This window comes from Ambystoma mexicanum, chromosome 4q (genome assembly GCF_040938575.1).
Source record: "Ambystoma mexicanum isolate Mex_15411 chromosome 4q, UKY_AmexF1_1, whole genome shotgun sequence".
In the NCBI taxonomy this organism is placed as follows: Eukaryota; Metazoa; Chordata; class Amphibia; order Caudata; family Ambystomatidae; genus Ambystoma; species Ambystoma mexicanum.
The window spans coordinates 416,200,922-416,228,814 of NC_090928.1; the positions used below are offsets into that span (position 1 = coordinate 416,200,922).

The 27,893-nt window shown below is 49.1% G+C and overlaps 1 protein-coding gene across 1 annotated transcript in view; it reads left to right on the forward strand.

Annotated features, from left to right (window-relative positions):
• The window catches only part of COG2 (component of oligomeric golgi complex 2), a 1,367,578-nt gene that overhangs the window by 616,248 nt on the left and 723,437 nt on the right, over positions 1–27,893 (forward strand). Inside the window, exon 9 of the mRNA XM_069607998.1 lies at positions 13,615–13,741. Within this exon, the coding sequence (XP_069464099.1) occupies positions 13,615–13,741 (127 nt within the window). The remainder of the gene's footprint in view (positions 1–13,614; positions 13,742–27,893) is intronic.

Genomic DNA, 27,893 nt, shown 5'->3' on the forward strand with positions numbered 1-27,893 from the left:
GCGAGTCTCAGGAGACGGGGGATTCACGTCTACCCCTACCTGGATGATAGGCTGATCAGGGCTTGTTCTCATGAACAGACCCTGGAAGATCTTGCCGTGACTTGACACTTTCTCCACAAACTTGGCTTCTTCCTCAATTACAAGAAGTTACACATGATACCATTTCAAAGACTCCAATTTATTGGAGCAGTCCTGGATACCTCCTTGGGGAAAAGCGTCGCCACCCGAGGTGAGGCCTCCTCATATTCTACAGATGGGCACCAAATTTCAGAGTGCTAGCGTCTTCTGGTCTTCGATTTATTTAGGGTTTTTTTAAACAAATTTTTTATTTGCATTTGAACAGTTGAAAACGGGGACGACAGGTACAAGTCATGTTAACACTATGTCGGTCCTCATAAACGTGACATATCCCCTCCCCTCAACCAACTAACAAACAATGGTGTGCAATGGAAATCACAGTTCAGTGAAATTTCACTGTGAGTCTGTATCCCATTCCGGGGACAATATTCCCAGTCCTTGGATTCATAAGTAGTATATCGCCCTTCTGTGTCCTGAGTTTTTATTGTGTTGAGCCCCTTTTTTGGCTTTTTACCTTCTCGCCTCCAATCCACTATGCCCAAATCCGTTTAGGGTATCTCTCCCTTCTCCCTACCGCCCTTTTGTTGTGTCTTCGCCACTCCCCTCCTTCACGTGTGAGGTCCCTCCCTTAGTGTACTTCCCAACCCCATTTCTGTCTCACCCCTTCCCAGGCTGCCCGAAAAGTTTCTGATTGATCATTCACCATGGCCGTAAGCGTATCAATTAAAAACATGCTTTTCAATTTGGTCAGCCAGTCATTCTTATTTGGGATTGTTGGACTTTTCCACTTCTGGGACAAAGCTACCCTCCCCGCCCTCAGCATTGTCTCCCACATTCTAGAGTATCTATACATCTCTGAGATTCTCTGTGATATTCCCAGTAACATTGTCAGCGGGTGTCATGGTTCCCCCCGGCAGTACTGGTAGCATCTGGACAAGGAAGGTGTATGATTGGCGCAAGAAGCAGCTATCTCCTTCTAGTAGCTGCCCCTTCCAAAATGGCCCCGGGTCAGGACGCTCAATTGAATCCAACATGGCCCCTGAGGAGCCTGCTATTCTATAATCCTTGGTGGTCTAGTGGTGCTGTGTGGGCCCAGGGTATATAAGCCCCACCCTGGGCCACACCCAGCGCTTAGCGTTTTCTCCGGCTGAAGATTGGCGTGACGCTTGCCTATCTCGGTCCTGGCTTCTGCAAACCTACCTGATAAGCTCCGCGGCCGCCTCGCCTGTGTGTTGCTTCCTGCAGACCTACCTGATACACACCGCGGCCGCGTGCAAGCTCCCTTCAGCAGTGCTTCGCGTGCACCCAGCTCCTGCAAACCTACCTGATACGTGCCGCAGTGTCGTGGCCACGTGCAAGCTCCCTGGAAGACTTCCGCATCTCAGAGTGGCTCAGTAGTCCTGTAATCAGCACCTGGAATCGCTCGCTGACTTCATCTTCACCGCAGGACTCGGTGTTTCCTTTGCGGGACTCTCTCCTGCTGCATTCTGGAACTCCTGCAACATCGGGAAGAACAAAGAACAAAGAACAGGGGGTAAGCACAGGCATTCAGCGCCACCTCCAGCTTCCCTCCCCTTCATTCGTGCTCACCGCGGTGGCTCAAGGCCTTACTGGTAACAGCAAAGTCGACCTGGAGAGGGGGATAAGAATAACCTCAGACATTCTTTAAACAATATAACATTAGACATTCTTTAAACCTTATACACTAAAGCGTGCCTCTGCCTTAAGACGGTACACCGTGTGCTGGTTCCAAGGAGAAATTAACCAGTACAATTCATTGCTCATGCACTAGGGAACTTGTAAAGGCAGCAACGCAAACTGGTGCACTGCAGCTGGCCTGGGCCGCCGTGGTTCAGTGAAGAAACTGGACTAGGATTGCCAAACTGCCTACCCAGTGAAGTAACTGGGACAGACTCATTGCCTACCCGGAGACCCTACAGAGAACTATTAATACAGAGCGCCCCGTGTTCTTCCAACTAATCCAAATCACTCCCACCTCTCTGACCACTGGGTAGTTGACCTGCAGTGACCAGAGGGAAAGGAGTGTTTTGTGCCGGCAGCAAGGGGCTGGAGATCACATCAACAGACCGGACCTGAGATCGCCGATAGACCGGACCAGGCACTCCTGCAGGGCCCCAGAGGTAAGCGTTACAGCGGGTCCTGCAGGAATAGTTCCCAGTGACTTGCTCCATCCAACCCCATAGGTTTTCCCAGTATACCTGTGCTTGTGGACAGTGCCACCACACATGCTCCCTCGAGCCCACGTGGCTACACCCCTTCGGACACTGTCGGGATACCCCTGGAAACCTTTTGGATATCTTAAACGGGTCTCTATACCATTCCTGGAGTACTTTGAAGTTTTGCTCCATTTTGGCTTTAAAGGGATTTCCGTGGAAAGCCATCTTATATACCTTGCTCCACTCCTCCTCTGTGAGTTTCTCCCCCGTCAGATCGTATTTATGACTTTGTACAGTTTGGACACCATGCCTTTCCGTGAGCGTGCCGAGTCAAGTACTTTATCGAAAGGGGTTAGTGGTCTTTTGAAATTCTTTCCCCATTTCTGGTCACACATGAGTCCCTTCAGCCTGAGGTATTCAAATACTGTGATCTTGCCGGTTCCTAAGGCCTCTACCACCGCTTCATATGTATGGAATTCTCCCTCATGGAATAGCTGTCCCACCCTTTCCATGCCATTCTCTGACCAGGATTGCACATTCCAAAAACCCCTGTCTCCCAATTTTATCATATGGCCCCATAGCGAGACCATTGGGGAAGGCCAAGTTGATAAGTTCTCTGGTTGTGTGCACCCCACTCTGCAGAGACCATAATACTCCTCGGGTGGGCTGGTCAAGTATTTTATTTGGAATATCCATACGAGGTGCCCATAGGAGATCCCTCACTTTAAGTGGATGTGTATCCATGTCCTCAAGATAGGTCCAGTACGTACCCATTTCGTCCCTCATGTGTTGCAGGATGACCCTGAGCTGGGCCGCTTTGTAATATTGACGGAAATCGGTTAGGCCGAAGCCCCCTTCCTCCCTGGGAGCATTAGAGTGGATCCCTTGATCCTTGGGGTCTTGCCTTGCCAGATGAATGTTTGTACTACCTTCTGGAGTTCTTTAAAGGTAGCTTCTGCTACTTTTGTGGGGAGGGCTGTGAACAGGTAGAATAATCTCGGCAAGATATTCCTTATTTTTTCTTTAACTTCTCTTTATTGGTTTACAACATATTAATACATCCCCCCCTCCCCCTCCTTCGCCACCCCCTCCACCCTCTCCCCCAGTCCCCCCTATCCCCCAGTCCCCCTGACAGCTTGGATGTCTTGTTCCCTCTTTGCTTGCTTTCTCCGCATTCATCGGTATAAGACCAGTAGTTTCAGTCTTTGGGGACACCATTGCACTCTATAGTCTATAGAAAAGTCTATAGAAAAGTCTGCGTTTTCCCCCCATTCCGCTGCAAATTTCTGGAGGTTTTTATTCATGGTATATGTAGACCATTCCAGAGAGATCAACTCCCAGATTATCCTCCACCATTCCTGTTCCGTCGGGATTGTCGGGCCCTTCCACTTCTGAGCTATCAGTGTCATTGCAGCCAATGTTAGGATCACTTGTGCCTTCTCCCTTCCTGCTCCTGTCAGACCTATCAAGATTTGTTTAAGATCTCCTTCGGTCCCTTCCCCAAAGGCTTGGGCCTGCACCCGGTTGATCTCAGCCCAGAACGGTTGAATCTTAGGACAGTCCCACCGTATGTGTGCCCCCGTGCCCTCTTCCCCGCACCCTCTCCAGCATTCCAAGCGCGCCTCCGGGTATATTCTGTGTAGATGCACCGGCGTATAGTGCCACCCATGCAGTATTTTTTAGCATGTTTCCTGGAGTTGTGCCGCCCTTGCTACTTTCTGAATTTTCCTCCATAATCTCTCTGTCCTCCTCCGCAACCTCTTTGCCTATTATTTCCTCCCATCGGGTCATATATGGCCATGTCTGCCTGGGGGAGGCTTCCCCTATTATCTTATGAAGCCCTCCTATCAAGCCCTTGGACACGTCATTCATGATTAAGTGTTTCTCGAAAGGGATCAGCTGCCAGGTGGTGGCCTGTTTGATCTCTGTGCTCATCACCCAGTGCCGTATTTGGAAATACCTGTGTGTCTACCCTTCCCCCACTCCAAAATCCAGTTTACATTCCTGAAATGTTTTCAATCTCTCCCCCTCAAACATGTCTTTAACCTTTCTGCATCCTCCCTTCCTCCACCCCACATATGCCCCCCCTTTCCACTTCCAGTGTGAATTCCATGTTATTAAACATCGGAGTGAATGGGGAGGGAAATGTTGTGATGCCCTTCTGCTTGGCCAGTTTGTCCCATGTGTCTGCTAAAGTTTTGGTAATTTCACTCTTATATAAATGCTTGGGCCTGCTCTGCCGCGGTAGCTAAAGTACCTCCCCCGTGTCATGTTGCGCCACTTCCCTGTCCATTTGCATCCATTGTTTAGTTTCCCCCTGAGCAAACCATTCCCTAATCACCCAGAGAGTGGCTGCATTGTAGTATTGTTGGAAATTGGGAAACCCCAGCCCTCCTCTCCCCTCTGTGTCATCACTAACTGTTTGCCTATTCTTGCTCTCTTACCTTCCCACACAGTCTTTGGTTGCCTTCCCCAATTCCCTGAAGAACATCTGGGGAACCCTCAAGGGAATCGCCTGAAGGAGGTAGAGTAGCCTTGGTAGTGTGATCATTTTTACCCCCGCCATCCTGCCCATCCAGGAAACCCTCTGACTCTTCCATCTCCTAAAGTCCTGCCTAATTGCCACCAGTGCGGGTGGGTAGTTCGCTGCGTACCACCCCATGAGGGACAGAGTGATTTTGACCCCCAAGTATTTTATCCCAGCTGGACTCCACTGAAAGGGTGTCACAGATTTCAGTTCCCTATCTTCCTCTCTCCCCATCGTTATGTTCAGTTCTGATTTACCTAGGTTTATTTTCAAGCCAGATACCTCCCTGAATCTAGAAAGTAAGTCTCCACAGGCTTCTATTGACTTCTTGGGGTTCGTAAGGGATAGGCGCATGTCGTCGGCAAATGCAGACACCTTGTACTGTACCCCTGCAAAGGGAATGCCTTGTATTTTCTCCTCCTCCCTTATGTTGGAGTAGGGGCTACAGGTATATCGCATAAAGGAGGGGAGAGAGCAGGCAGCCCTGCTTGGTGCGTCTTCCCAGCGTTACTATTCGTGACATGGAGCCGTTCACTGTCAGCAGCACTTTAGGGTTCCTATAGTTTGCTCGCACCATTTTAAGAAAGTTCTCCCCCAGACCTATTTTCTCCATCACTCTGAATAAAAACGACCACTCCACCCAGTCGAAAGCCTTCTTGGCGTCCAAAGCTAGTAAAACCACCGGAGTGGTCTTCTTTTGGGCCTTTTCCACCAAATGCGCTACTTTCCTTATGTTGGCTGCAGTTTGTCTCCCTAACACAACACCCGACTGGTCTGGCTGTACCAGCTTGGAAGCAGCCCTTCCAGTCTCCTCACCAGGATCTTTGTGTATATTTTCGCGTCCACATTGATGAGTGCAATGGGCCTGTTTGGGGTGCATTCTAGTGGGTCTTTTTTGGGCTTAGGGATGAGTGTGATTTTGGCTTCCTGCATTGTTGCACTTGTAGAGCCTGAGGTTTTAAATGTGTTGAACAGCCGCGGTAGGTGAGGGCTCAGCATGTTAGCGTAGGTCTGGTAAAAAGCAACTGTATAACCGTCAGAGCCCAGCGCTTTATTCTGGGGCAGGCTAAGGATTGTCCTATGTACTTCTTCTGCCGTGATTTCTTGATCCAGCGACACCCGGTCCTCTAAGGGAATCACAGGGAGTTGTATCTTCTCTAAGAAATCTCGCTGTTTTTGGGTTATCGGGTTCTGTGAGGAGTATAGCTGTTGATAGTATCTTGCCATACGTTCCTCTATTTCTTCAGTTCGGGTAAGTCTCTGGCCCCCTTCATCCCTCACCCCCACTATGGTGTTTGCCCCCTGCGTTTCCCTTAACAGCCTGGTAAGAAGGGTATCTGCCTTGTTTGCTTTAGCGTAATACTTTTGCCTCATAAATATCTCGGCACTCTCTGCCTTTTTGGTCCTCAGTAGCTTGAGTTGTCCCACCACCCCTGTACGTCATTATTTTCCTCGTTGGGGCCTTTGCTAACTCTTGGTGCGCTTCCTCCACCACCCCTAATAGTTGGTCCTTTAGTGCCTTCATCTGTCTCTCCCTTTGGGCCTTCTGCAGTATAAATTCCGCCCCCCCCCCTTATAGTGGCCTTGAAGGCGTCCCACCTTGTGTTAGCGTACGTATCCCTGCTGTTATTCTCCTGCCAAAAGCACCTGATCTTGCTCCCTATGTCTTCCCTCCTCACTTGATCTCTCAGCAGTTCCCCTGGAAGTTTCCATTTGCACAACCGTGTTTTGCGGTTTGGGATGTTCACCTTCATCGTTACTTTCAACAGTACCTCAAGCGCCTGGCCACTTGCAATCCATTTCCGTACACAATAGTAATAGCACATTCGAGGGGATTGGGTCCTCCGACGTATTCCATATCTATGACATGTAATCACCACAGCTGTGCTGCTTCGGAAACTTTTTTCGGCGTCTGCGTCCTGCGTCGATGACGTCGATGCGCCGTCGTCGAGGACCTCCTCCGACGTCATCCGATGTGATAAGTAGGACGCACGACGCCCGTAGCCTCAGTTCTGTTTTTTCCGCGAACGTGTTGCTTCGTGTTTCTCGGTTTAAACGCCTCGACTCTTTGGAGTTCTGTTCTTCTCGGTTCTTCGAACCTGTTCGTTTGTGAAAACCCTTCTGAAGATGTCTACTTCGTCTTCGACCCCGCGTCCGGGTTTCAAGAAGTGCGGGGAGTGTGGGTCCAAGATGTCGGTGACAGACTCGCACGACGCCTGCCTCTGGTGCCTCGGGGAGGCCCACGACACGGATGACTGTATCGACTGCAAGTCGCTCACGTCCAAAGCCTTACGCGAACGTAAGAAGAAGTTGTCGGTAGGTCGGGTGTCCAAGCCCCGGAAAACGAAGTCTGCGGGGTTTTCGACGGATGATTCGAGGGGTGACTCTCCGTGTCATCGTCGGAAGTCTCGTGTGTCTCCTTCTAGGAGTCGGTCTCGCCACTCCTCAGCCTCTTCGAGGCATTCTCGGAAGCGCCGTCACCGGTCGTCTTCCAGGTCCTCTTCGGAGGGCTCTGCCCGGCGCGTCGCTTACCCCTCCAGCCGTGCGATGCCGGAGGAATGGGCTTCCTTCCGGAAGAAGATGCTGGCGATTCTTGAGTCGCAGGGTACTCAGCCGTCCGCGCCCCCGAGTGGGGTCGGTCGTGTGAGGTCGAGAGACACCGCTCGCAAGAGTGGTCGGCACGAGTCACGGGAGAGGTCCCGTTCGGACAAGGGGACTCGTTCTCGACGTACCCGTTCCAGGTCCCGGTCCTCGACGCGTTCGAGACCGTGTGCACCTGTGAGGTCTTCGAAGAAGGCATCGACGTCTGTGGCGTCGAGGGCGTCGACAGGCTTTCTTGAGGCTCTGGCTCCGAGGAAGTCGTCGATGCCGTCGACGCTCAGGTCGTCGAGGGACACGCTCGGGGCTCCGGCCTCGAGGGCTGTGTCGACGCCGCCGATTCTGGAGGCGCTGCATCTGACGTCGACGCCGATCCTCTCGGCGCCGATGCCGGTTCTCTCGACGCTGGCGCCGATTCGCTCGACGCCATCGCCGCCTTTCGTGTCGGAGGTACCCCGGGGCACGGGTGGACCCCCTAGGAAGGCTCTGGTTAAGAGCAAGCACTCTCGAGTGCCTTCTTTTCGCCACCTGGACTATATTTCAGAGGCAGATGAGGATTCTGATGGCCTGGTTCCTAGTCAGGTTCCGGATGACATTGTCTCGGGCCATAGTCAGTTTGACGAGTTGAGACAGTCACTGCATGATGCCAGTGGACTGGACACCTCTCCGGAGGTGGAGTTTTGTAGGCCTGGCTCTCATGCTGATTCCTCGTACCGGCGCCTTATGGCTCGGGTTTCTGAGTACTTGGGTTGGTCTGCTCCCCCAGGGGAATTTGTGCAGGATGATCTGACAGACATCCTTGATGTTGGTCCCCCGACTGACCCGGTTCTGCCGTTCCATATGGCTTTACAGAGAAGGGTGGCTGCGGCTTGGACTGCTCCGGAGAGCCTCCCGGCGGTGGGCAGATCGTTGTCGCGGAAATACCGTCCAGCCAGTGGCGACCCCTGCTACTTGACCAGGCACCCCACTCCGGAGAGTTTGGTGGTGCAGGCGGCCACGGCCCCGGCGAAGCAGGCGTCGTACCCTACCATCCCTCCTGATAGGGACGACAAACGTTTTGATGGCTGGGCGAAGAAAGTGTTTTCTTCTGGTGGTATGGCGCTTCAGGCGGCCAACTCCATTTGTGCCTTGTTGCGTTTCACGCACACTCTGTGGAACTGTGTTGCGTTAGCGGCTGAACATATTCCCGAAGGGGACGAACGGGATGGTTTCCTTGCTATGGTCCAGGATGGTAAGGATGCCATGTGTGAGTCCGTTCAGTCGGGTTTGGACTTAGCTGAATGCGTCAGTAGGTCCATGGCGGCGAGCACCGTGATGCGCAGGTTTGCGTGGTTGCGGAAGTCGGGGTTTGCTCCTGATGTGCAGTCCCGGCTCCTCAACATGCCCTTTGACGGTGAACACCTTTTTAGCAGCAAGGCTGACGAAAGCCTTGAGAGGTTGCAGACCTCAAAAGCTGCAGCAAAGTCGTTGGGCGCTGCAGTTCGCCAACCTCCGCCTTTTCGTCCTAGGGGACAGCTGTGGAGGGGTGGTTCCTTTCGCTATTACTCATCCTTCAGTAAAGCGAGAGGAGCTGGCAGTCAAAGTGGCCAACGCAGGGGTACCAGAGGTGGACGACAAGGTACCCGTGGTGCCAAGGCCGCTCGGGCAGTTGCCTCTTTGCCCTCAGGTAACGCCGCAGCCGCTCCCACTCAGTCGTGAGGCCATGTCCCATGGTTCGCCGGTTGGGGGAGGGCTGGCGCAGCATCTTGTAGAGTGGCAAGCCATTACTTCAGATGTGTGGGTTCTGGAGATCATAACCCACGGCTACTGTCTTCCCCTTCGGCACAGGCCTCGCGACAATCCACCGGGGAACCTCTCTTTGCAGAGTCCGGATCCGCTCCTTGCGCAGGAAATTCAAGCCCTGCTGGAGAAAGGCGCCATAGAACTGGTGCCTGTAGCGGAGAGGAACAAGGGATGGTATTCCCCTTATTTTTTGGTTTCGAAGAAAGACGGGGGATTGAGACCCATCATGGACTTGCGTGGTTTGAACAAACTCCTCAGGAAGGACAAGTTCAAGATGGTTACTCTCTCTCAAGTCCTCCAGGCCCTTCAGCTTCAGGACTGGTTGGTGTCACTCGACCTCAAGGATGCTTACTTCCATGTGCCGATCCATCCCAAGCACAAGAAGTACCTGAGGTTCGTGGTTGGCGACTCGCACTTTCAGTTTCGGGTCCTGCCGTTCGGATTGACCTCCGCCCCGAGGGTTCTCACCAAGCTCATGGTGGTGGTGGCAGCGCATCTAAGGCCAGGGGGGATTCACGTCTACCCCTACCTGGACGATTGGTTGATCAGGGGGAGCTCTCCCGAGCAAGTCCTGGATCATCTATCGGTCACCTGTCGCTCCCTTCACAGGCTGGGCTTCTCCCTCAATTTAAAGAAGTCCCATTTCACGCCAACACAGCGGCTCCAGTACATCGGAGCAGTGCTCGACACTTCCCTGGGGCAGTGTTTTCCTCCCCAGGTGAGGGCTCTTCACATTCAGCAGATGGTGCACAAGTTTCAGCATGCCCAGACGCTCCCAGCGTTCGAGTTCTTGAGGTTGCTCGGCCTCATGGCATCCTGCATTCTTCTGGTGGCAGAGGCTCGCCTGCGGATGAGATCTTTGCAGTGGGCACTCAAGACGCAATGGTCGCAGTCCTCCGGCAGGATGTCGGACTCGATTCATGTGCCGTCCTCGGTCGCCCGGGACCTTCTGTGGTGGGCCGTCGTAGGCAACTTGATGAAGGGGGCTCCATTTTGGCTTCCCTGGCCGGAGGTGACGATCGTGACGGATGCATCCCTCACGGGATGGGGAGCTCATGCCAACGGGCTGACAGTCAGCGGTCGTTGGTCTCCGTCGGATTCCAGACTCCATATCAATCTGTTGGAGCTGAGGGCCGTCAGGCTAGCCCTAAAGGCTTTTCTGCCGTCTGTGCGAGGGAAGAATGTCCTGATCCTGACGGACAACACAGTGGCCATGCACTACCTCAACAAAAAGGGGGGGGCAGGGTCACTTCCTCTGTGCAGGGAGGCGATGCAGCTCGAGTTCTGGGCCATCCAGCAGGAAGTTTCGATCTCGGCAGTTCATCTGGCCGGAGCCGAAAACGTGACGGCGGACGCTCTGAGCAAGCAGAGTGCGATCTCTCACGAGTGGGAGTTGGCTCAGGAGATTCTCCTGGAGATCTTCGCCCTTTGGGGGACCCCTCAAGTGGATCTCTTCGCCTCCAGTGTCAACCGGAAGTGCAAAAGGTTTTGCTCGCAGGAATTTCCTCCAAAAGGAGCCTTAGGAGACGCGTTCGTGGTGGAGTGGTCATTCCCGCTGCTGTACGCGTTTCCTCCAGTCCCCGTCATCCCGCAAGTGCTGTGGAGGTTACGGAAGTTCGGTTCCCGGATGATCCTCATTGCTCCGGCGTGGGCTCGGAGGACGTGGTACCCGGACCTTCTCGACTTGTCCATCTGCCCTCCACGTCGTCTTCCCTACCGAGACGATCTGCTCTCACGGGAGGGGGGTCAGGTTCTCCATCCAGAGGTCAGATCCCTCAACCTTCACGCTTGGCTTCTGAGAGGTTGAGGTATAAGGATTGGGACCTCCCTGAAGACGTGATGGAGGTGTTGCTTTCGGCCCGAAGGCCAGCAACAAAGTCTCTGTACCGTTGCCGTTGGCGTAAGTTCTGCGACTGGTGCAGAGTTCAGAATGTGGATCCTTTTGCATGTGACATCCCCATGGTTCTGTCCTTTTTACTTTCTTTGGCCCACAGGGGCTTGCAAGTGGGTACCATTAAGGGTTACCTGGCGGCGCTGTCCATCTTTAAGCGCTCATCTGAAGGGTGTTCTTACTTTAAAATCCCTTTAATTTCACAGTTTCTGAAAGGGCTCACTAATGTGTTCCCTCCGTCACCTTTCCTGGTGCCTGGTTGGGATTTAAACCTTGTTCTTAGGTTTCTTATGGGTGCTCCGTTTGAGCCTTTACATTCTTGCCCTTTGAGGCTGTTAACTCTGAAAACTGTGTTTTTAGTTGCGGTTACTTCCGCTCGCAGAGTGAGTGAGTTACAGGCACTTTCAGTTAAGCCTCCCTTCACTGTATTTCACAAGGACAGGGTTGTCCTTCGTGTTCGTCCTTCTTTTCTTCCGAAGGTAGTGTCGGAATTTCATTTGGCCCAGAAGGTTGTTCTTCCGGCATTCTATCCTCCTCCGCATCCTGGTAAGGAAGAGGAGAGGCTCCATAGGCTTGATCCTAGGAGAGCTTTAAGCTTTTATGTTTCATGCATGTCCCGGGTCAGAGTGGACGATCAACTCTTTATTGGTTATGCTGGGAAGCGTTTGGGGCAAGCTGTGACGAAACAGACTTTGTCTCGCTGGATTATTTTAGCCATCTCGGAGTGTTACCGTTTGGCGGGTAAGGACCCACCGGCTGGCTTGCGGGCCCATTCTACCAGGGGTGTGGCTGCATCTACTGCACTGCAGAGGGGTGTTCCTATTCGCAACATCTGTGATGCAGCCACCTGGGCTTCAGTACATACATTTGTGCGTCACTATTCCCTCGATTCCATCCGAGGGCAGGATCTGGCCTTTGGCAAGGCGGTCCTTTGCTCTGCTATTTGATTGGCTATTCTAAATTTTGATTCTAAATTCTTTCCCTCCTCCTTGCTCGGGTACTGCTTTGGGAGTCTGTCATAGATATGGAATACGTCGGAGGACCCAATCCCCTCGAAGAACAAGTTACTTTCTTACCTGGTAACGTTCTTTCGATGGGATGGTCCGACGACGTATTCCATATCGCTCCCGCCCTGCCTTCCCCGCTGCAGAATTTCTTTTGCGATTGCAGCTTACGTTCCGCAAGGCTTTGTGTCTGACTGGCAGTTGACTTATGTCACACGTTCTGGGGGAAAAAACTACAACTGAGGCTACGGGCGTCGTGCGTCCTACTTATCACATCAGATGACGTCGGAGGAGGTCCTCGACGACGGCGCATCGACGTCATCGACGCAGGACGCAGACGCCGAAAAAAGTTTCCGAAGCAGCACAGCTGTGGTGATTACATGTCATAGATATGGAATACGTCGTCGGACCATCCCATCGAAAGAACGTTACCAGGTAAGAAAGTAACTTGTTCCACTGTGGGAATTGAGGGAAAAATAAACACAACTCAGACTTTAATGAAAAATCATGGATATTGTCTTTATTAGTTTTAATGGAGTAACGTCCCCATTTTCTGGAATGGAATTATATGAATGGCTATCAGAAATGTTCACTGAGTCACTGAAGTTAAGGGGTGGATAATTGCTGCTGCCCTCTCCACTAGTCCCCTTCGAACCAGCTGGGACTAAAGGGAAGGTTATGGGAGGCTGACATCTGAATGGGGGAGGCAATAGTAATTTAAGCTACATTTTCATTAATGTCGGGACTTGAATTGCTCATTTGCTTAAAGTGTTAAAGAAATTAGCAGACCTGTGGTATTGCTTTACAAATTGTATTGTGATACAATTTAATGTAGGCATTGTTGTGGTGTGGAGTAGCAGGGCTGGCAGATAACATAGATTTGTTAATTGAATGTATGAATGCAGAAAATGAAACTGCTTACTTTGAAACTTTGCTGTTCTATTTGATTTGATAACCACAAACCCCACCCTCACACGTCACATCCTGCTTCAGGGGTTGAAGTTAGTCTACAATATGGAGGATAGTCTGAATAAAATAAAAAAGCTTTCAAATAAATTAAAATTATGATCAAGGGAAACGTTTGACTCAGGGAAACAGGGAATTTAGTAGTATGAGTTCATAAACTTATTAGCTCCTATGTGAATTGCTCAGCTTCACCCTGGCATTATGTGCACACTAAATAAAAAGCCCTTAATAAAATAAGTTGCAACTTTTCTTTTTTTTAGTAAGTATACATCCTTTCCACTGATCACAAAAACCATTGACCAACAATGGAACAGTGCACTATGTTTTCTATCTTGTGGAACATGCTATATAGAGATTGAGTTTGTTTGGTTAAATGAAGTACAGTGAAACTTCTGAAGACGTTTAAGGTGTTTACATTTTAGGATCCCATTGTCAGAGTGTTTAAATATTTCATACAATACTGAAGAACACTTTTTTCTATGCGATCATGATTGAGCAAGCAAAACAGAACAATTCATAACAGTTGTATGCACTTGTTTCCTTATATTTTATATCAACAGCGGTTCAAAATGTAAACTTATTTTTCTCTAGTGAAAAAGCAGATATTGTGCCTGGATATGACTTCTTGGTAAATTCTGTATGGCCGGAAATAGTGCGTGGCCTGGAAGGAAAACTACCATCGCTTTTTAATCCTGGAAACCCAGACATGTTCCATGAGGTAAAAAAATCTATATTGGAAAATTGTAGTATTTCTTACTTTTAACACTATCTCACAATTTACACAGAAATACTTTGATAAACAACTGTGTTCTAAAGCACTTTGTAATTTAAACATTTTTCAGACTTTATGGCTAGCCAATTTTGTACTCAATTTTTCCATGCGTTTACTGTTGGCTATGTGCTCTTTCTTGTTATCTTGGTGTGTTTACTCAACAGTTCGGGTTATTATCTGCCTGTTTTACACCGGTCACTTAAATAAACTCTCCCTCTGTCAAGAGTCTCAGAACATTTTCGTTTTTCCCAACATAGTTCCCTGATGGATCCTAATCCCCAACCTTATCAGGGACATGACGTTTCAATAACAGTGTTTCCCTAAGTATGTATGTTAGGGCTTCACAAATACACTCTGTTCCCTGTGTGAGTAACATCAAGATTAGTTTGTTTTCTGGGCTCTACTGGTTTGTGGCAGATTTTACCTAGGGGAGACTGTGATATGGAGTCATCACTGATTTCCGGCAGTGACTTCCTCCCATGTGTCCACGGGACGGCAGCCGCTACCTGATCCTATGAGGTAGGATTACATGGGGGGAGACAATCCCCAGGGAAATGTCTCTTGAAAATAACTCTCCTGTATCCAACACCCTCATGGCCTATTGTGATACATCCAGACCTTCTCCCATGCAGAATCGGGAAATCACCCTCAAAGTCTATTCATCAATTATCCAGAACTCATTCACCATTTAAGACTGCTGGAAATGGTTATTTACGTTTTTCAAATCCATTCTTAAAAGTGAACTTCGATTCCTGGAATGACCAAAATACTGGGACTAAGAAGAGGAATCGAGCCGTACATTGCGAGAGAGGCTACAAGCCCAGCAAGCTCTCTAGAGGTTGCTCGCAAACACCTGTGCCCGGGAACTTCAAATGGCAACTGAAGCAGGGAATTGAGGGCTGCTGCTGGCAGAGAGAGCCTGGTCTCTCTGTGAAGGTGAAGAAACTGAAAGGCAATTACCGGCGTGGTGGAGCCAGGCGGCTCACCAACGAAGAAGGAAGAGGCTGCGCGAGAAGCCACGCTGTGGAAACGCCAGGAGCCAGTGTGAGACTCCTGGGCGTTCTCAGGTGACCGAGAGCAGCGCTTTACTTACCAGAGCCTCGAGAGAAGCAGACGTGTGAAATTGAAGTCGCGAGAGACGAAGGAATCAAGAGGTGGTGGTCGCAAGAAGGAAGCAAATGGAGACGCTTCTTTGGTGGGAGAAATAAAAGATGCCAACAAGAGCTGGTGAGTCCACCCATCGGCAGTGTGGACCCCGGGACATGTCTGCGGCAACGCCAAGTGAAAGTGGTTAAAGCACAAATAACTGAGCAAGAGAGAACAAATAGACTTCATCTAAAAGGGGGGGGTTAAGCAACAACCCCCTTTCAAGCAAAAGGATATATGTTATGCACATATGGGGAATACCCAAACCGGATAATATTTCCAAACGACAGATTGACAAAGTGTGTATGCAACTTTGGGGTGAATATAAGAATTCCTGGGAGGAGAGTAACCAGGCAATTACAAGTGTGTGAACGACAGAAGTCCTGGCAGGAGAGTATACCAGCAATTACAAGTATGTAGATGCAAGAAGCCCTGCCAGGAGAGTATACCATGCAATCACAAGTGTGTGAAGATGAGAATTCCTGCCAAGAAAATATACCAGGCAATCACAATTGTTTGAAAGCAAGAAATCCTAGCAAAAGAATAGACCAGGCAAAGACACCAGCGTTAAAAATAAAGGGGCCCAGAGAAGAAACATCAGGACTGAAGGAAGGATTGTGTTGATTAAAACCAAAGGGGTCCTGAGAGGGCTAGCATAGGAATTGTATTGTCCAGAGGAGAAGTAAAACCCTGGCATAGGAGTATGCCAGGTGTTCTGAAGGAAATACAATCTCCAGGTCAAACAAGTTTGCAAATACATTATTGTGGGCCTAGAAAGGCACAAATAACTGTTTTATGTGAAACTTTGGAGAGCCGAGAGGAATCCAAGGGAAGGAGACAACCCTCTTGAACAAAGATCTCTATTCTGGAACAACCGTTGTGTTGAAACCATTGAAGTCAGGAAAATGGTGGGGCATGATTGGGCTGAGCTGGTGGTGTAATTTGTGGCCGAAGCCACCAGATTTCAGCCAACAAACTGTGGCGTTGCGGCAATCTGGGGCTGCGGACCACCTTTCCCAGAAGGCTCTGGGCCAGAGGACATGCAAGCACATCCTTGCGCCTGCGCACTTAAGGCTATCGTCCGCCCGTACTAGGTGCAGCTTATTGAAGATCACGGCACGGGCGGATGCAGTAACCACAGAACAGAAGGACTCCTTGATGCATTTCCCTGAGGGGCACGGCAAGCAGCAACGAATGCAGGCCATGCAGCTGTGATTACCGGATAGTCGTTCGGCTCAACGTGACGTCCAGCTTTGTCCGGGTTGCCCCACGGGGCTCCGGGATACAAGATAAATACAACGCTGCATGCTGTATCATGTTCATTTCAAAACGCACGTGTGGCCATTAACACAAAGCACGTGTGGAGCTGCATGGTTATTTGAACTCCTTAAAACCCTACCTGGGTAACACAAATCTATATGGGGGTAATGATATGAATGTCGGAAGCAAGAAAACAGTCAGAAAACTGGACAGTGGCAGGAACTCAGTGTAAACGTTCATGCCTATGTTGGTTTTGTGTTCCATTTCATGCTTTGCCAACAGGCCATGAGTATTGTGAATTCATGTGGAGAAACCACAGATGTTTGGTTTTTCCAGTACGCAATCATGTTCTTATTTTTGTCTGCTTCAAATCCATTGTCATATCTTTAGCATAGCTTCATAGTTCTAGGGAGCCACTACTTGTGGCTGGTGGGAATGAATGTCAAGTTAATCCTTCGAAAACAGAGGATTGTTTTCTAGGCTTTGCATTGAATGTGATTAGTGTTCATGATCCATGTTACATTTGTAGAAGGTTGGGTGTGTGTTAGAGTTATGCAGGTATTCTCTGATAGTAGCCGGTCAGGTCTCAGGTTGTAGGAATTTATGTTGCAAGGTATTAAGGTGTATTTTTTCCCTAAACTCACCCTACCTATCCAATCTGGTTACCCTAACCCTCTTTCCGGTTTCCCTAATTTCCTCCTTCCTATCCAGAACCTCTCCCTAATCCCTCCACACCCCCCCCCCCCCCAGCCCTCCCATTGGCTGCCTTGTGGTTACCTGTACTTCTAAAATCCAGGAAACCGTTCCAACCATGGTGGGAGAGTCAATTCCATTCGGCTTCTGTGGTTCGGGAGAGGGTGTCGATACCCTTCCCTTTTCTGGTTTTGACATAATAATCCAACCTCATACAGGTTATTTTTCACCACCCGAGCCAAATGGACATGACAACTCCCCCATTAGCTGAGGTGCTGAAGGGCTTGCAGGAGATTCAGGTAGAATTGGCACATGCTAGGCATGAGACTACAACCTTGAAGGCTCAGGTGCACGGTTTAGTGGCACAAAGAACACCCTTACAAGTCAGCAAGTTCGGCTTCCTCATTAGGAACAGTTGGGCGACCTCACACAGTGCATGAGAGAAGCACAAATGTTGCCATATATGGCCACAACTTCTGCCTCCCTGGTAAGAATACGTCCAACAGAGTCGGGACTAGATCTAGTCTGTTACCTGAATGGTGACTATATTCTTCTGCATTTCATACGGCTGGCAGGGAAATTGCAGCACTCTTAAAAAGCGAGTAGAAAGCCCTGCAATGTTTGAAGAATAAGTATCCCAGCAAAATCTAATGACTGCCCACAGACAGTGAATCACCGCAGGAACCCAATAGAGTAGCAAGACACAGTTGCAAGTACGCAGAAGAAATTTGACATCTGAGTACTTAGGACAGGAAAACACTGCACATCTCCCTACCATGTCTGCCTTGTTGTAAGGTTGAACAAGCAACAGGGAAGTTGTTTCTGACTATTGCTGCACTAAAATGAACTGTATCTCCTGAATATGGCTCCTCAAACAACCAACTGTGTACACAAGAGTACAGTGTAAAATAGAGAGCCGAAACATGTGTCGACAAATTGAATAAGACACTCTGACTTATCCTGTGCTCTTCAGAATAGAAAAGACACCATGTACACCAATGTGTCCTGACAAAATCGTAGAAATATCACTATTATACTAACCCCCAGTCACAACTCTTTGCTGCACAATCTCTGTGTATTTAGCATTTTTGTTGTCAAAACACTCTGAACGTTTGTTGTTTTGTTTATCTTTTTTGACTGAGCGATGAAGCTGTTCCTTAGGCTTTTTTATGTTTCCTACAAATACAAAATTGTTTTTGTAATACAAAAACAAATGAGTTACATGATACTCTCTTTGATAAACCAGAAGCAGAAATAATAGCCGATGGTTAGGCAACCTGGGAAGGAAAGGCATTTAGTGGCATCCATTTAAGTAATGGAGGGGCAGCCAGTCTCCACTTTTCTGATCAAACACTACCACACTTGAGCCTGGTCCCCGACAAAAAATGAATTTGTGGAAGTACCGAATAGACAGGGGCCTGCAACCTTTGGCTCTCCACAATTCCCATCAACTCTAACCAGCATAGATAATGGTGGAGGCTCCTGGGAGTCGTAGTCCAAAACACTTGGAGAGTTGCAAGATTGCATAACCATGCTCTAAGGGGTATCTTACACCCATGTTGTTCCCCCTCTTACCATGCTCTCTCTGTTCATGTGCATAAAGGATACAGTTCTCTTTCTGCTGTAAAGTTCATATAAGGGATATAGTGCCCTTCTCAGTCTCTAGCGTGTGTGTTTCCTCTTTCTCTCAAAGTGTTATAGTGCACTGCTAACTTGGGATGAATATGGTACCTTCACACAGAGGTAGGCACAGAGTTCAGTGAGCCAAAGGTGTCCCAGTCCTGGGATCTCTTCATAACTGTAGGCCTGCTGCTCCAGCGACTTCAGGTTTCTCCATAGCTGCTTTCTTCTGGACCTAAACCCTCTTGTCAGTGTTTCTTGAAACCACTGGCTCCTGAAGCGGTCTTCCTGGTTTTTAGAATGGATTGTGTCCTCCAATGTATTCCACATCTTTGACGTATTCCACATCTTTGACATGTAATGTCCACAGCTGTGCACTTCGGAAACTTTTTCGACAGAGGGCGTCCTGCGTCGATGGCATCTGGCCGATGTCCCTCGAAGGCCTCCGTTGAGGGTGACGTCACCGGATGTTATAAATAGGACGCGCGGCGCCCGTAGCCTCAGTTCTGTTTTTTCCACAAACGTGTTAACTTCGTGAGACTCGGCACGCCTCGTGTGTTCATAGTTATGATGTCTTTCTCTTCGACCCCTCCGACTCTGCAATCTGGCTTCAAGACCTGCCGGGACCGCATGTCGAAACTGTCGCTCACCGACCCGCACCACATTTGTTTGTGATGCCTGGGTGAGTCGCACGACACCGATGACAGCTCGAAATGCCAGTCGCTGACTGCAAAGGCCTTGCAGAAGGGGAAGCTCCAGGTAGGTAGGGGCTCTAAGCCTGTTAAGTCCCGTACTTCCAAGTCCAAGGGGGTTTCCACAGGCGACTCTCTGAGTCGGAAGGAATCCCGGCGATCTTGGTCCCGGAGTGGTTCCCACCACTCATCTGCCTCGTCCCGGCACTCTAAGAAGCGCCATCACCAGTCGCCTTCCCCGTCCTCCTCGGAGGAGGGTACCTCGAGGAAGGTTACGTGCCCAACAAAGCCCTCGACTCAGGAGGAATGGGCAGCGTTTGAAGAATCTATATTAGCGATTTTTCAATCGCAGGGCACTGGTCCGGTCGCGCCTTCTGTCGAAGGCGGCCAGGATCCGTCTCGTACCGTAGCTCGCATGCCTTCGGGCTCAGGTCCACTTCGCGACTCGCATCGGGAGCCTTTGAGGTCCTGTACGGACAAGGATTCGAAATGTCGCAAGAGATGTGTTTCTGTTACGCTCACCTGTTTCCCACAGGGGCGTCGATCGGACCCGGACAGCTGCGGTCTCCACCAACGTGATGCGTAGTGCCGAGATGACGGTCTGGACTGGCCCGCCTAATCTCGTATGCTTGATCCGTAGAAGTATTCTTCTTATGTTTTTAAATGATGAGCTCTCCATCCTGCATGGCATGCAGGGGCGCGTAGATACCAGTTACTTCACTGGTTTGAAGGTACTGGAGGAGTTCCGGAGGAATATTGACTCTGGGGTTTATAAAGTTCAAAGAGTTCAATATGTCCGATGTTCACGCTTGCTCCATTCCCTTGTTGAATTGCAGCTGGTTCAAAAGAAAGTTGCCTGGAGGCAGCTGATGGCGTTCAGGTAAGAGTCTGTATTAAATGGTAGGTATTGGAACGTGTGATAGGGACAGATCGACTTAACACGGCAGCTAGACTTTCCCAACGGGAACAATGGTGGATGTACCAAACAAATAGCTATCACATTGGTCTAAACCACCAAGAAGAATGGCTGCATTGTATCACTTAAAGGCCATTTTTGTAAATATGACGTAGATTGCATTGGCTCTTGCTAGTCTTAGTTTTTAGGTGAGTTATTCATAAGGAACTTGGTTAACTATGCTATACTGGTCTAGATGCATAGTATTTCCTTTGCCAGACTTGGTCAGGCATTTGCCTTATTCCATATTACCTCCGGCACGCTGGACTTCTTTATGGAACTATGTATGTCCGCAGGGATATATATATCTCTCTCTTCCTTTCTATATACCTTGACGAATAGGTTACTGCTCAGGTAACCACCGATCTGAGGTACATGGACATTGTCCAATTCACGTGAATTATCCATAGACACCCACACAGATGTAGAGTATATACACCCTGACCTTACCTTCAGCGGCTTAAGTATATGGATGTGTTTTCTCTATTGCTTTCATTTTAGTTAGACCAACGCTATTGCACACCATTTTTTGAATTCCCTGTGTGAGTAGTTTGCCCCTTTAAGAACAGTGGTTCATCTTTTAATCACATGACCACAGGACATAGTCACATGTTCGTGAAATCCGATATTTCATGAAGCGGATGTAAAAGCTGCCCCGCCTCCCGCTTTTCTTCGGAGCTCTGAGGACTGCGCGTACACGGCAGGACCTCGTCTTGCTGGCCGCATGATAGATTGGCCATGTAAGGGCGAGAACGTGAACGATACGTGTCCAGCCGCAGTACGTCTCCTGATACGCGGGTACGTTTGCGGCTATTTCTGTGTTTCTTTACACTTTTGCAGCCGCCGCATCAACTCTTTTGTGAACCGAATTTGACTTGGCTGGTGGAGGATCGGAATTCAGGGGTAGGGCTTCTCTCTCTCTTGTACTTTACTCTTTTCCGTTTTCTTCATAATATCGCATTGGGTAATCTTGTGGAACAGTGTTTGTATAATCAATGTTACAAGACACTGCGTATTCACGGCAGCTGCCATGTGAAGATAATGGGTTCCTATCGTGCCTAATGGCCGTTTTCCAACATATGGCCAGATTAGGATGGGAAATGCTATTTAATTTTACGCTGTATTATTCAGCGATTGCTACCCCCTCCGCTCAAAAAACTCCCCCCGCCCCTTTGTCTTTTTGGGGGATATAGTGCTTGAATAATGTTAGGTGCTTTGCTCTATTCACGAACACCTGGGCTATTCTAATACCTTTAACAACCTATGACACGCTGAGGTGGCCGCTTTTGCCTTTAGTGATTAAATTGGATTTTTCCAATGGTGCATTTATGGTTTCTCTTTTCTCCTTCTTTTTCTTTATTGTTGTGTTTTGCAGCGTTATACGCTGCGTAGGTGGGACTCATACCGAGTTCACCAATATATGAATCTCTACTCCATCAAGAATTTACTGCTCCGGAATAGAGGGGCTCTTTCGCTTCTTTGCTTCTTCCTTCGTGATTCCACCCAGGAAGAGGGATCTTCTTCAATTTGGAAGGTATGGACCTTCTGTTTGTTGAATGTTGAACTGTTGAGGTGAGCTATTCTGCAGGTTCGCAATTATGCCACTGGGATTGTAGTGAATGCCCTGAATAATTCAGGTTCTCTTCTCCCCATTACCAGCCTTGCCGGATACATTTAATTGTAGATCTGCGGCCTGGGTCCAGGGACGTTAAGTTTTTCCACGCCCCTCGCCTTAACTAAGTTTCCTCATGATGACTTTGATTGAGCTTTATGGGATAGGTTTTTGAATTATTGACGGGAACCACATCATAATTGCTTGTATGGAGTTAATGTGGGGTTGCTAGGCTGGGTCAAGGATTTTTAATTATGTATTTTTAACTTCATTTTGTGGTTTTCTTTCTTCCTTTCTTTTTCCTTTATCTTTCTGATTTAGTTATGAATTGGATTAAGATGGAACGCATTAATCATCTATACATACAGAGGAAGAACCAGGCTATGAAAGGACACATGGAACAACATCAAGATGTCCATCTATTGTCTGTTTATAATTGTTTGCGTTCCTGTTAAACTATAACCATTTCTGTCCTGTCCTGAGGAAGACGACTGTCAAGCCTTCTCTCTCTTTTTTTTAAAGAGATAGACGCCTTAGACAATTTTTACAGGTCGTCAAAACTACCTACCCTTAGATACCAGTGCAGCACACGAGATTGATGGTAGCTGTACCAGGTACTGGTCGTTGACTGTTTAGGTCGAATGGTGACAAGTAGTGCACAACTCTTTATAACCACTGCATCTTTAACTTGTCAGATCATTTTGGAATTGGGGACAATACTAGAACATCACAGGGGACATTACTTCCTGTTTTCACACCTAGTGTGGTGTGCTCTGTCTTCCCCTTTTTTCCTTTTTTTTAATATATTTTTTGGTTGGAATTGTTCGATATCAATTTTGAAAATTGGATTTTTTTTTGTGCATTATGTTTCTAAATTGCAATTGCACCATGCACTTTATGTTCATCCTGCACTACAGGATGATCAATAGATAACTATGCACTTTTTGTAGACATCTTATATATTGGATGTTTATTTTTATGCTGTTTTATTATGTATTCAGTACTATGTTTATGTAGATATGTGAATAATAAAGATTGATTGATTTTACATTATCCTTGACCTGGCCTATCCCCTCATTGAGCTCCTAGATTGAGAGCAATTTACCCTGCTTGATTCCTCTAGCGGGACGGTTCCCATGACCCCAACTCTTCTTCGTTGCTTGCACATTTGTTTGGCAGCAAGGCTGACGAGAGCCTTGAGAGGTTGCAGACCTCAAAAGCTGTGGTGAAATCTTTAAGCACTGCAGTGCGTCAACCTCTGCCTTTTTGTCCTAGGGGACAGCAGTGGAGGGGAGGTTCTTTTCTTTACTACTCCTCCTTTGGTAGAACGAGAGCGGCCGCCAGTCAAAGGGGCCAGCAAAAAAGTAACCGTGGTAGTCAGGAAAATCGTGGTGCCAAAGCCGCTCAGGCAGCTGCCTCTTTGCCTTCAGGCACTGCCTCAGCCGCTTCCAAACAGTCATGAGGCCATGTCCCATGCTTCGCCGGTTGGGGGCAGACTGTCTAAGCATCTCGAAGAGTGGCGGGCCATTACTTCAGATGCGTGGGTTCTGGATACCATAGTTCACGGCTACTGCCTTCCCTTCCTTCAGCAGCCTCACGACAATCCACTGGGGAAACTCTTTGAAGCTTCTGGATCCACTCCTTGCGCAGAGATCTTGTCCCTGCTGGAGAAAGGCGCTATAGAACTGGTGCCTGTAGCGGAGAGAAACAAGGGATGGTATTCCCCTTATTTTTTGATCCCAAAGAAAGAGTGGGGATTGAGACCCATCATGGACTTGCGTTGGTTGAACAAAGTTCTCCGGAAGGACAAGTTCAAGATGCTCACTCTTTCTCAAGTCCTCCAGGCCCTTCAACTTCAGGATTGGTTGGTGTTTCTGGACCTCAAGGATGCTTACTTTCCTGTGCCGATCCATCCCGCGCACAGAAAGTACCTGAGGTTTGCCGCTGGCGACTCAGACTTTCAGTTTTGGGTCCTGCCGTTCGGATTGACCTCCGCCCCGGGGGTCTTCACCAAGCTAATGGTGGTGGTGGCAGCGTACCTCAGGCGAGGGGGGATTCACGTCTACCCCTACCTGGACGACTGGCTGATCCGGGCGCGCTCTCCCGAGCAAGCGTTGGATCTTCTCGGTCTCACCTACCGCACCCTCCACAGGCTGGGCTTCTCCCTGAATTTCAAGAAGTCACATCTGACACCTTCCCAACAGCTCTAGTACATCGGGGCTGTGTTGGACACGTCCTTGGGGAAGTGTTCGCCTCCCAAGGTAATGGCTCATCACATTGTGCAGATGGTGGGCAAGTTTCAACATGCCCAGAGTCTCCCGGCTTTCGAATTCTTAAGGTTGCTTGGCCTCATGGCATCCTGCATTTTTCTGGTGCCAGAGGCCAGGCTGCGGATGAGATCCCTGCAGTGGGTCCGCAAGATGCAGTGGTCACAGTTCTCCGGCAAGATTCCGGATCCTGTTCAGATTCCACTCTCGGTCTCCCAGGATCTTTTGTGGTGGGCCGACGGAGGAAACCTGATGAGGGGGGGAACAGTTTTGGCAACCGTGGCCGGAGGTGACTGTAGTGACGGATGCTTCCCTCACAGGATGGGGCGCTCATGCCAACAATTTGACAGCCAGCGGTCGTTGGTCTCTATCGGAGTCCAAACTCCACATTAATCTGTTAGAGCTGAGGGCCATCAGGCTAACCCTGAAGGCTTTTCTGCCTACTGTACGGGGGAAGAATGTCCTGATCATAATGGACAACACAGTGGCCATGCATTACCTCAACGTTGGCGTAAATTCTGCGATTGGTGCAGAGATCACAATGTTGATCCTTTTCAGTGCTCCATTCCTATGGTTTTGTCTTTCTTACTTTCTTTGGCCCACAGTGGCCTTCAGGTGGGTACCATTAAAGGTTACCTGGCAGCGCTGTCTATCTTTAAGCGCTCATCTGAAGAATGTTCTTACTTTAAGATTCCTTTGATTTCACAGTTTCTTAAAGGACTGACTAATGTATTCCTGCCGTCCCCTTTCCAGGTGCCGGTTTGGGATTTGAATTTGTTTTTGAAATTTCTCATGGGTGCCCCGTTTGAACCTTTGCACTCTTGTCCTTTGAGATTACTGTCGTTCAAGACTGTGTTCTTGGTTGCGGTTACATCCGCTCGCAGAGAGAAGTGAATTGCAGGCACTTTCATCTAAGCCACCCTTTACTGTGTTTCACAAGGACAGGGCTGTACTGCGAGTCAGTCCCTCTTTTCTACCTAAGGTAGTTTCTGAATATCATTTGAGTCAAAAGGTGGTTCTTCCATCTTTCTACCCTCCTCCTCATCCGGCAAAGGAAGAGGAGCGACTCCATCGTTTGGATCCTAGGAGAGCTCTGAGCTTTTACATTTCTAGGATGTCCAGGGTCAGAGTGGACGATCAACTCTTTGTGGGATATGCTGGACACCGATTGGGCCAGTCTATTACCAAACAGACCTTGTCCAGGTGGATTATCCTCACCATTACGGAGAGTTACCGATTGGCAGGAAAGGACCCTCCTAAAGGGTTGAGAGCTCATTCCACTAGGGGCGTGGCTACTTCCACTGCCCTCCAGTGGGGGGTTCCTAGTAGGAATATTTGTGATGCCACTACATGGGCTTCAATACATACCTTTGTTAAACATTATTCTCTGGATACAATCCCTGGTCAGGATATGGCCTTTGGGAATGCAGTTATTTATTCAGCAATCTAATTGGGTACTCTAAATTCTTTTCCCTCCTCCATTTACTGGTACTACTTGGGGAGTCTGTCAAAGATGTGGAATACGTTGGAGGACACAATCCATTTGAAGAACAAGTTACTTACCAAACTGGTAACGTTCTTTCGACTGGATGTTCCTCCAACGTATTCCACATCTCCCTCCCAGCCTGCCCCCTGGAGAATTTCCTATGCGATTACAGCTTCCGTTTCCACAAGGCTACGTGCAGTCAAGCAGGCATGAGACTGTTGCCAGATTCTGAGGGAAAAAACGTAAACTGAAGCTACGGGCGCTGTGTGTCCTATTTATAACAACTGGTAACGTCGCCCTGGACGGAGGTCTTCGAGGGACATCGACCCAACGCCATCGACCCTCTGCCGAAAAAGTTTCCGAAGTGCACAGCTGTGGACATTACATGTCAAAGATGTGGAATACGTCAAAGATGTGGAATACGTTGGAGGAACATCCAGTCGAAATAACGTTAACAGTTTGGTAAGTAACTTGTTCTTCTAATGTAGGCTGTGCTGGTGCAGTAGTCCAGTCTAGAGAGAACCAGGGCTCAGGAGACAGTGAGCTTCTGGGGCAAAGTGAGAAAAGGAAGAATACCTCTCAGGAGGTGCAGCTGATAGTGTGACTTCCTTGAGACGTAAGAGATAGAAGGAGAGGGTGGAGTTGAAGATGACACAAAGGTTCTTAGCCTCACAGGAAGGTGCAGGTAGAGGACCCAGGGTGGGCCGCCAGAGTGAGTGAGAGAGAGAGGGAAGGCAGGAGCAGGTGTCCCAATGAGACGGATCTCCGTGTTAATGGCATTAAGGCAGAGATTGTTGGAGGCACACCATTCCTGAATTGCGGACAGACAGTCGGGTATGAGAGAACGAGCAGAAGAGGCTGAGGGGAGCCTGAAGGAGAGCTGCATGTCATCCGCATAACGCTGAAAGTTAGAATAGAATGTAGAGATGCGGTGGACCAGAGGTGCCAGGTAGAGAGGTTAGACCCCTGGGGAACACCACATGCAGAGATAGAAGAGAGGAAGGACCCAACTTGGACTTAGGAGCGTTGATCGGAGAGAAAGGATGTCAACCAGGCTAGGGCCTGACCAGTGATACCCAGGTGGTCACAGAGACGATTGAGCAAGATGGCATAGTTGACCGTGTCGAAAGCAGAGGATAGATCAAGGAGAATGAGGACAGAAGGAAGGTTAGAGTCTAAATTAGAGGGCGTTCAGGAGAGCAGTTTCCATGCTTCTGGCTGCTCTGAAGCCATACTGGTGGTCATGAAGACAACCAACAGATTCAGTATGTCGATTAAGCTGGGAGATGGCCAGGTTTTGCAGGAGTTTGCCCAGGAAAGGAGTGATGGAGATCGGGCGGTAATTTGCCGGAGAGGAAGGATCGGCCGAGTGCTTCTTAAGGAGGGGTGCACAAGGGAGTGCTTAAGGGGGAGGGATACAGTTCCAGTGGCAAAAGAGCGATTGCAAAAATCGGCAAAGGCTGGAGCAAGGGTGTCGATTCGGTCCTTAATGGTTCTGGAGGAGCAGGGGAGCACCAAGACACAGATCTGACTTGTCTAGAAACGTCATCAGGAGTGAACAGGGAAATGGAGGTAAAAGGAAGAGGAGATACGGTCGGAGAGGGGCCTGGAGTGGTAGGTGGAGAGGAAGAGGGGATAGAGGAAGAGTAGAGAGTGGACAGGATGTCCTGAGTTTGTGGTGAAATTAGATGCCATAGCCATGCAAAGGTCCTGGGAGGTAACAGGAGAGGTGGAAACTGCAGCAGTATTGGCCAGCTTGCAGATGCTATAAAGTTTGGCCGAGTTATTAGAGGCCGCAGAGACGCGTACTTGCATGTAGGCTCTCTTCTTAGAAAGGACAGCAAATCTGTATTGCGTTTGGAGCAGGCAACAGGCACGTCTGTCAGAGGATGAGCTTGATGTCCTCCACTTCCTCTCAGCCACCCTACACTTGCGCTTAAGGGTGGCAAGGTTGGAGTTGTACCAAGAGTTGCACTTGGATGAGGGCTTCAAACGGATCCTCATGACTGGGGCAAGGACATCCAGAGTATTAGAGAATGAGAGATGAAGGTTGGAAAGGGCTTCGTCAGAATGCGAGTCAACCACAGGTGTAGGAGGAAGAGAGAAAGTAGCAGCGAAAGCCTCTATTGACACATGCTTCATGGGCCGGATAACTGAGAGGGTGGGTGGCAGTGCTGGGGTCGGCTTAACCTGAGGGGCAGAGAGCGAAGGTGAGAGAAGAAAGTGGTCAGTCCATGAAAAAGGAGTGTTGAGAGGGGAGATCTGATGAGATCAGAACGCCAGGGTGTGCCCTGCAGAGTGAGTCGGGCCAGAGGGAAAAATAGAGCGAGAGAGAGTCGCAGAGGTTGCGAAAGAGCCCAGAAGAGG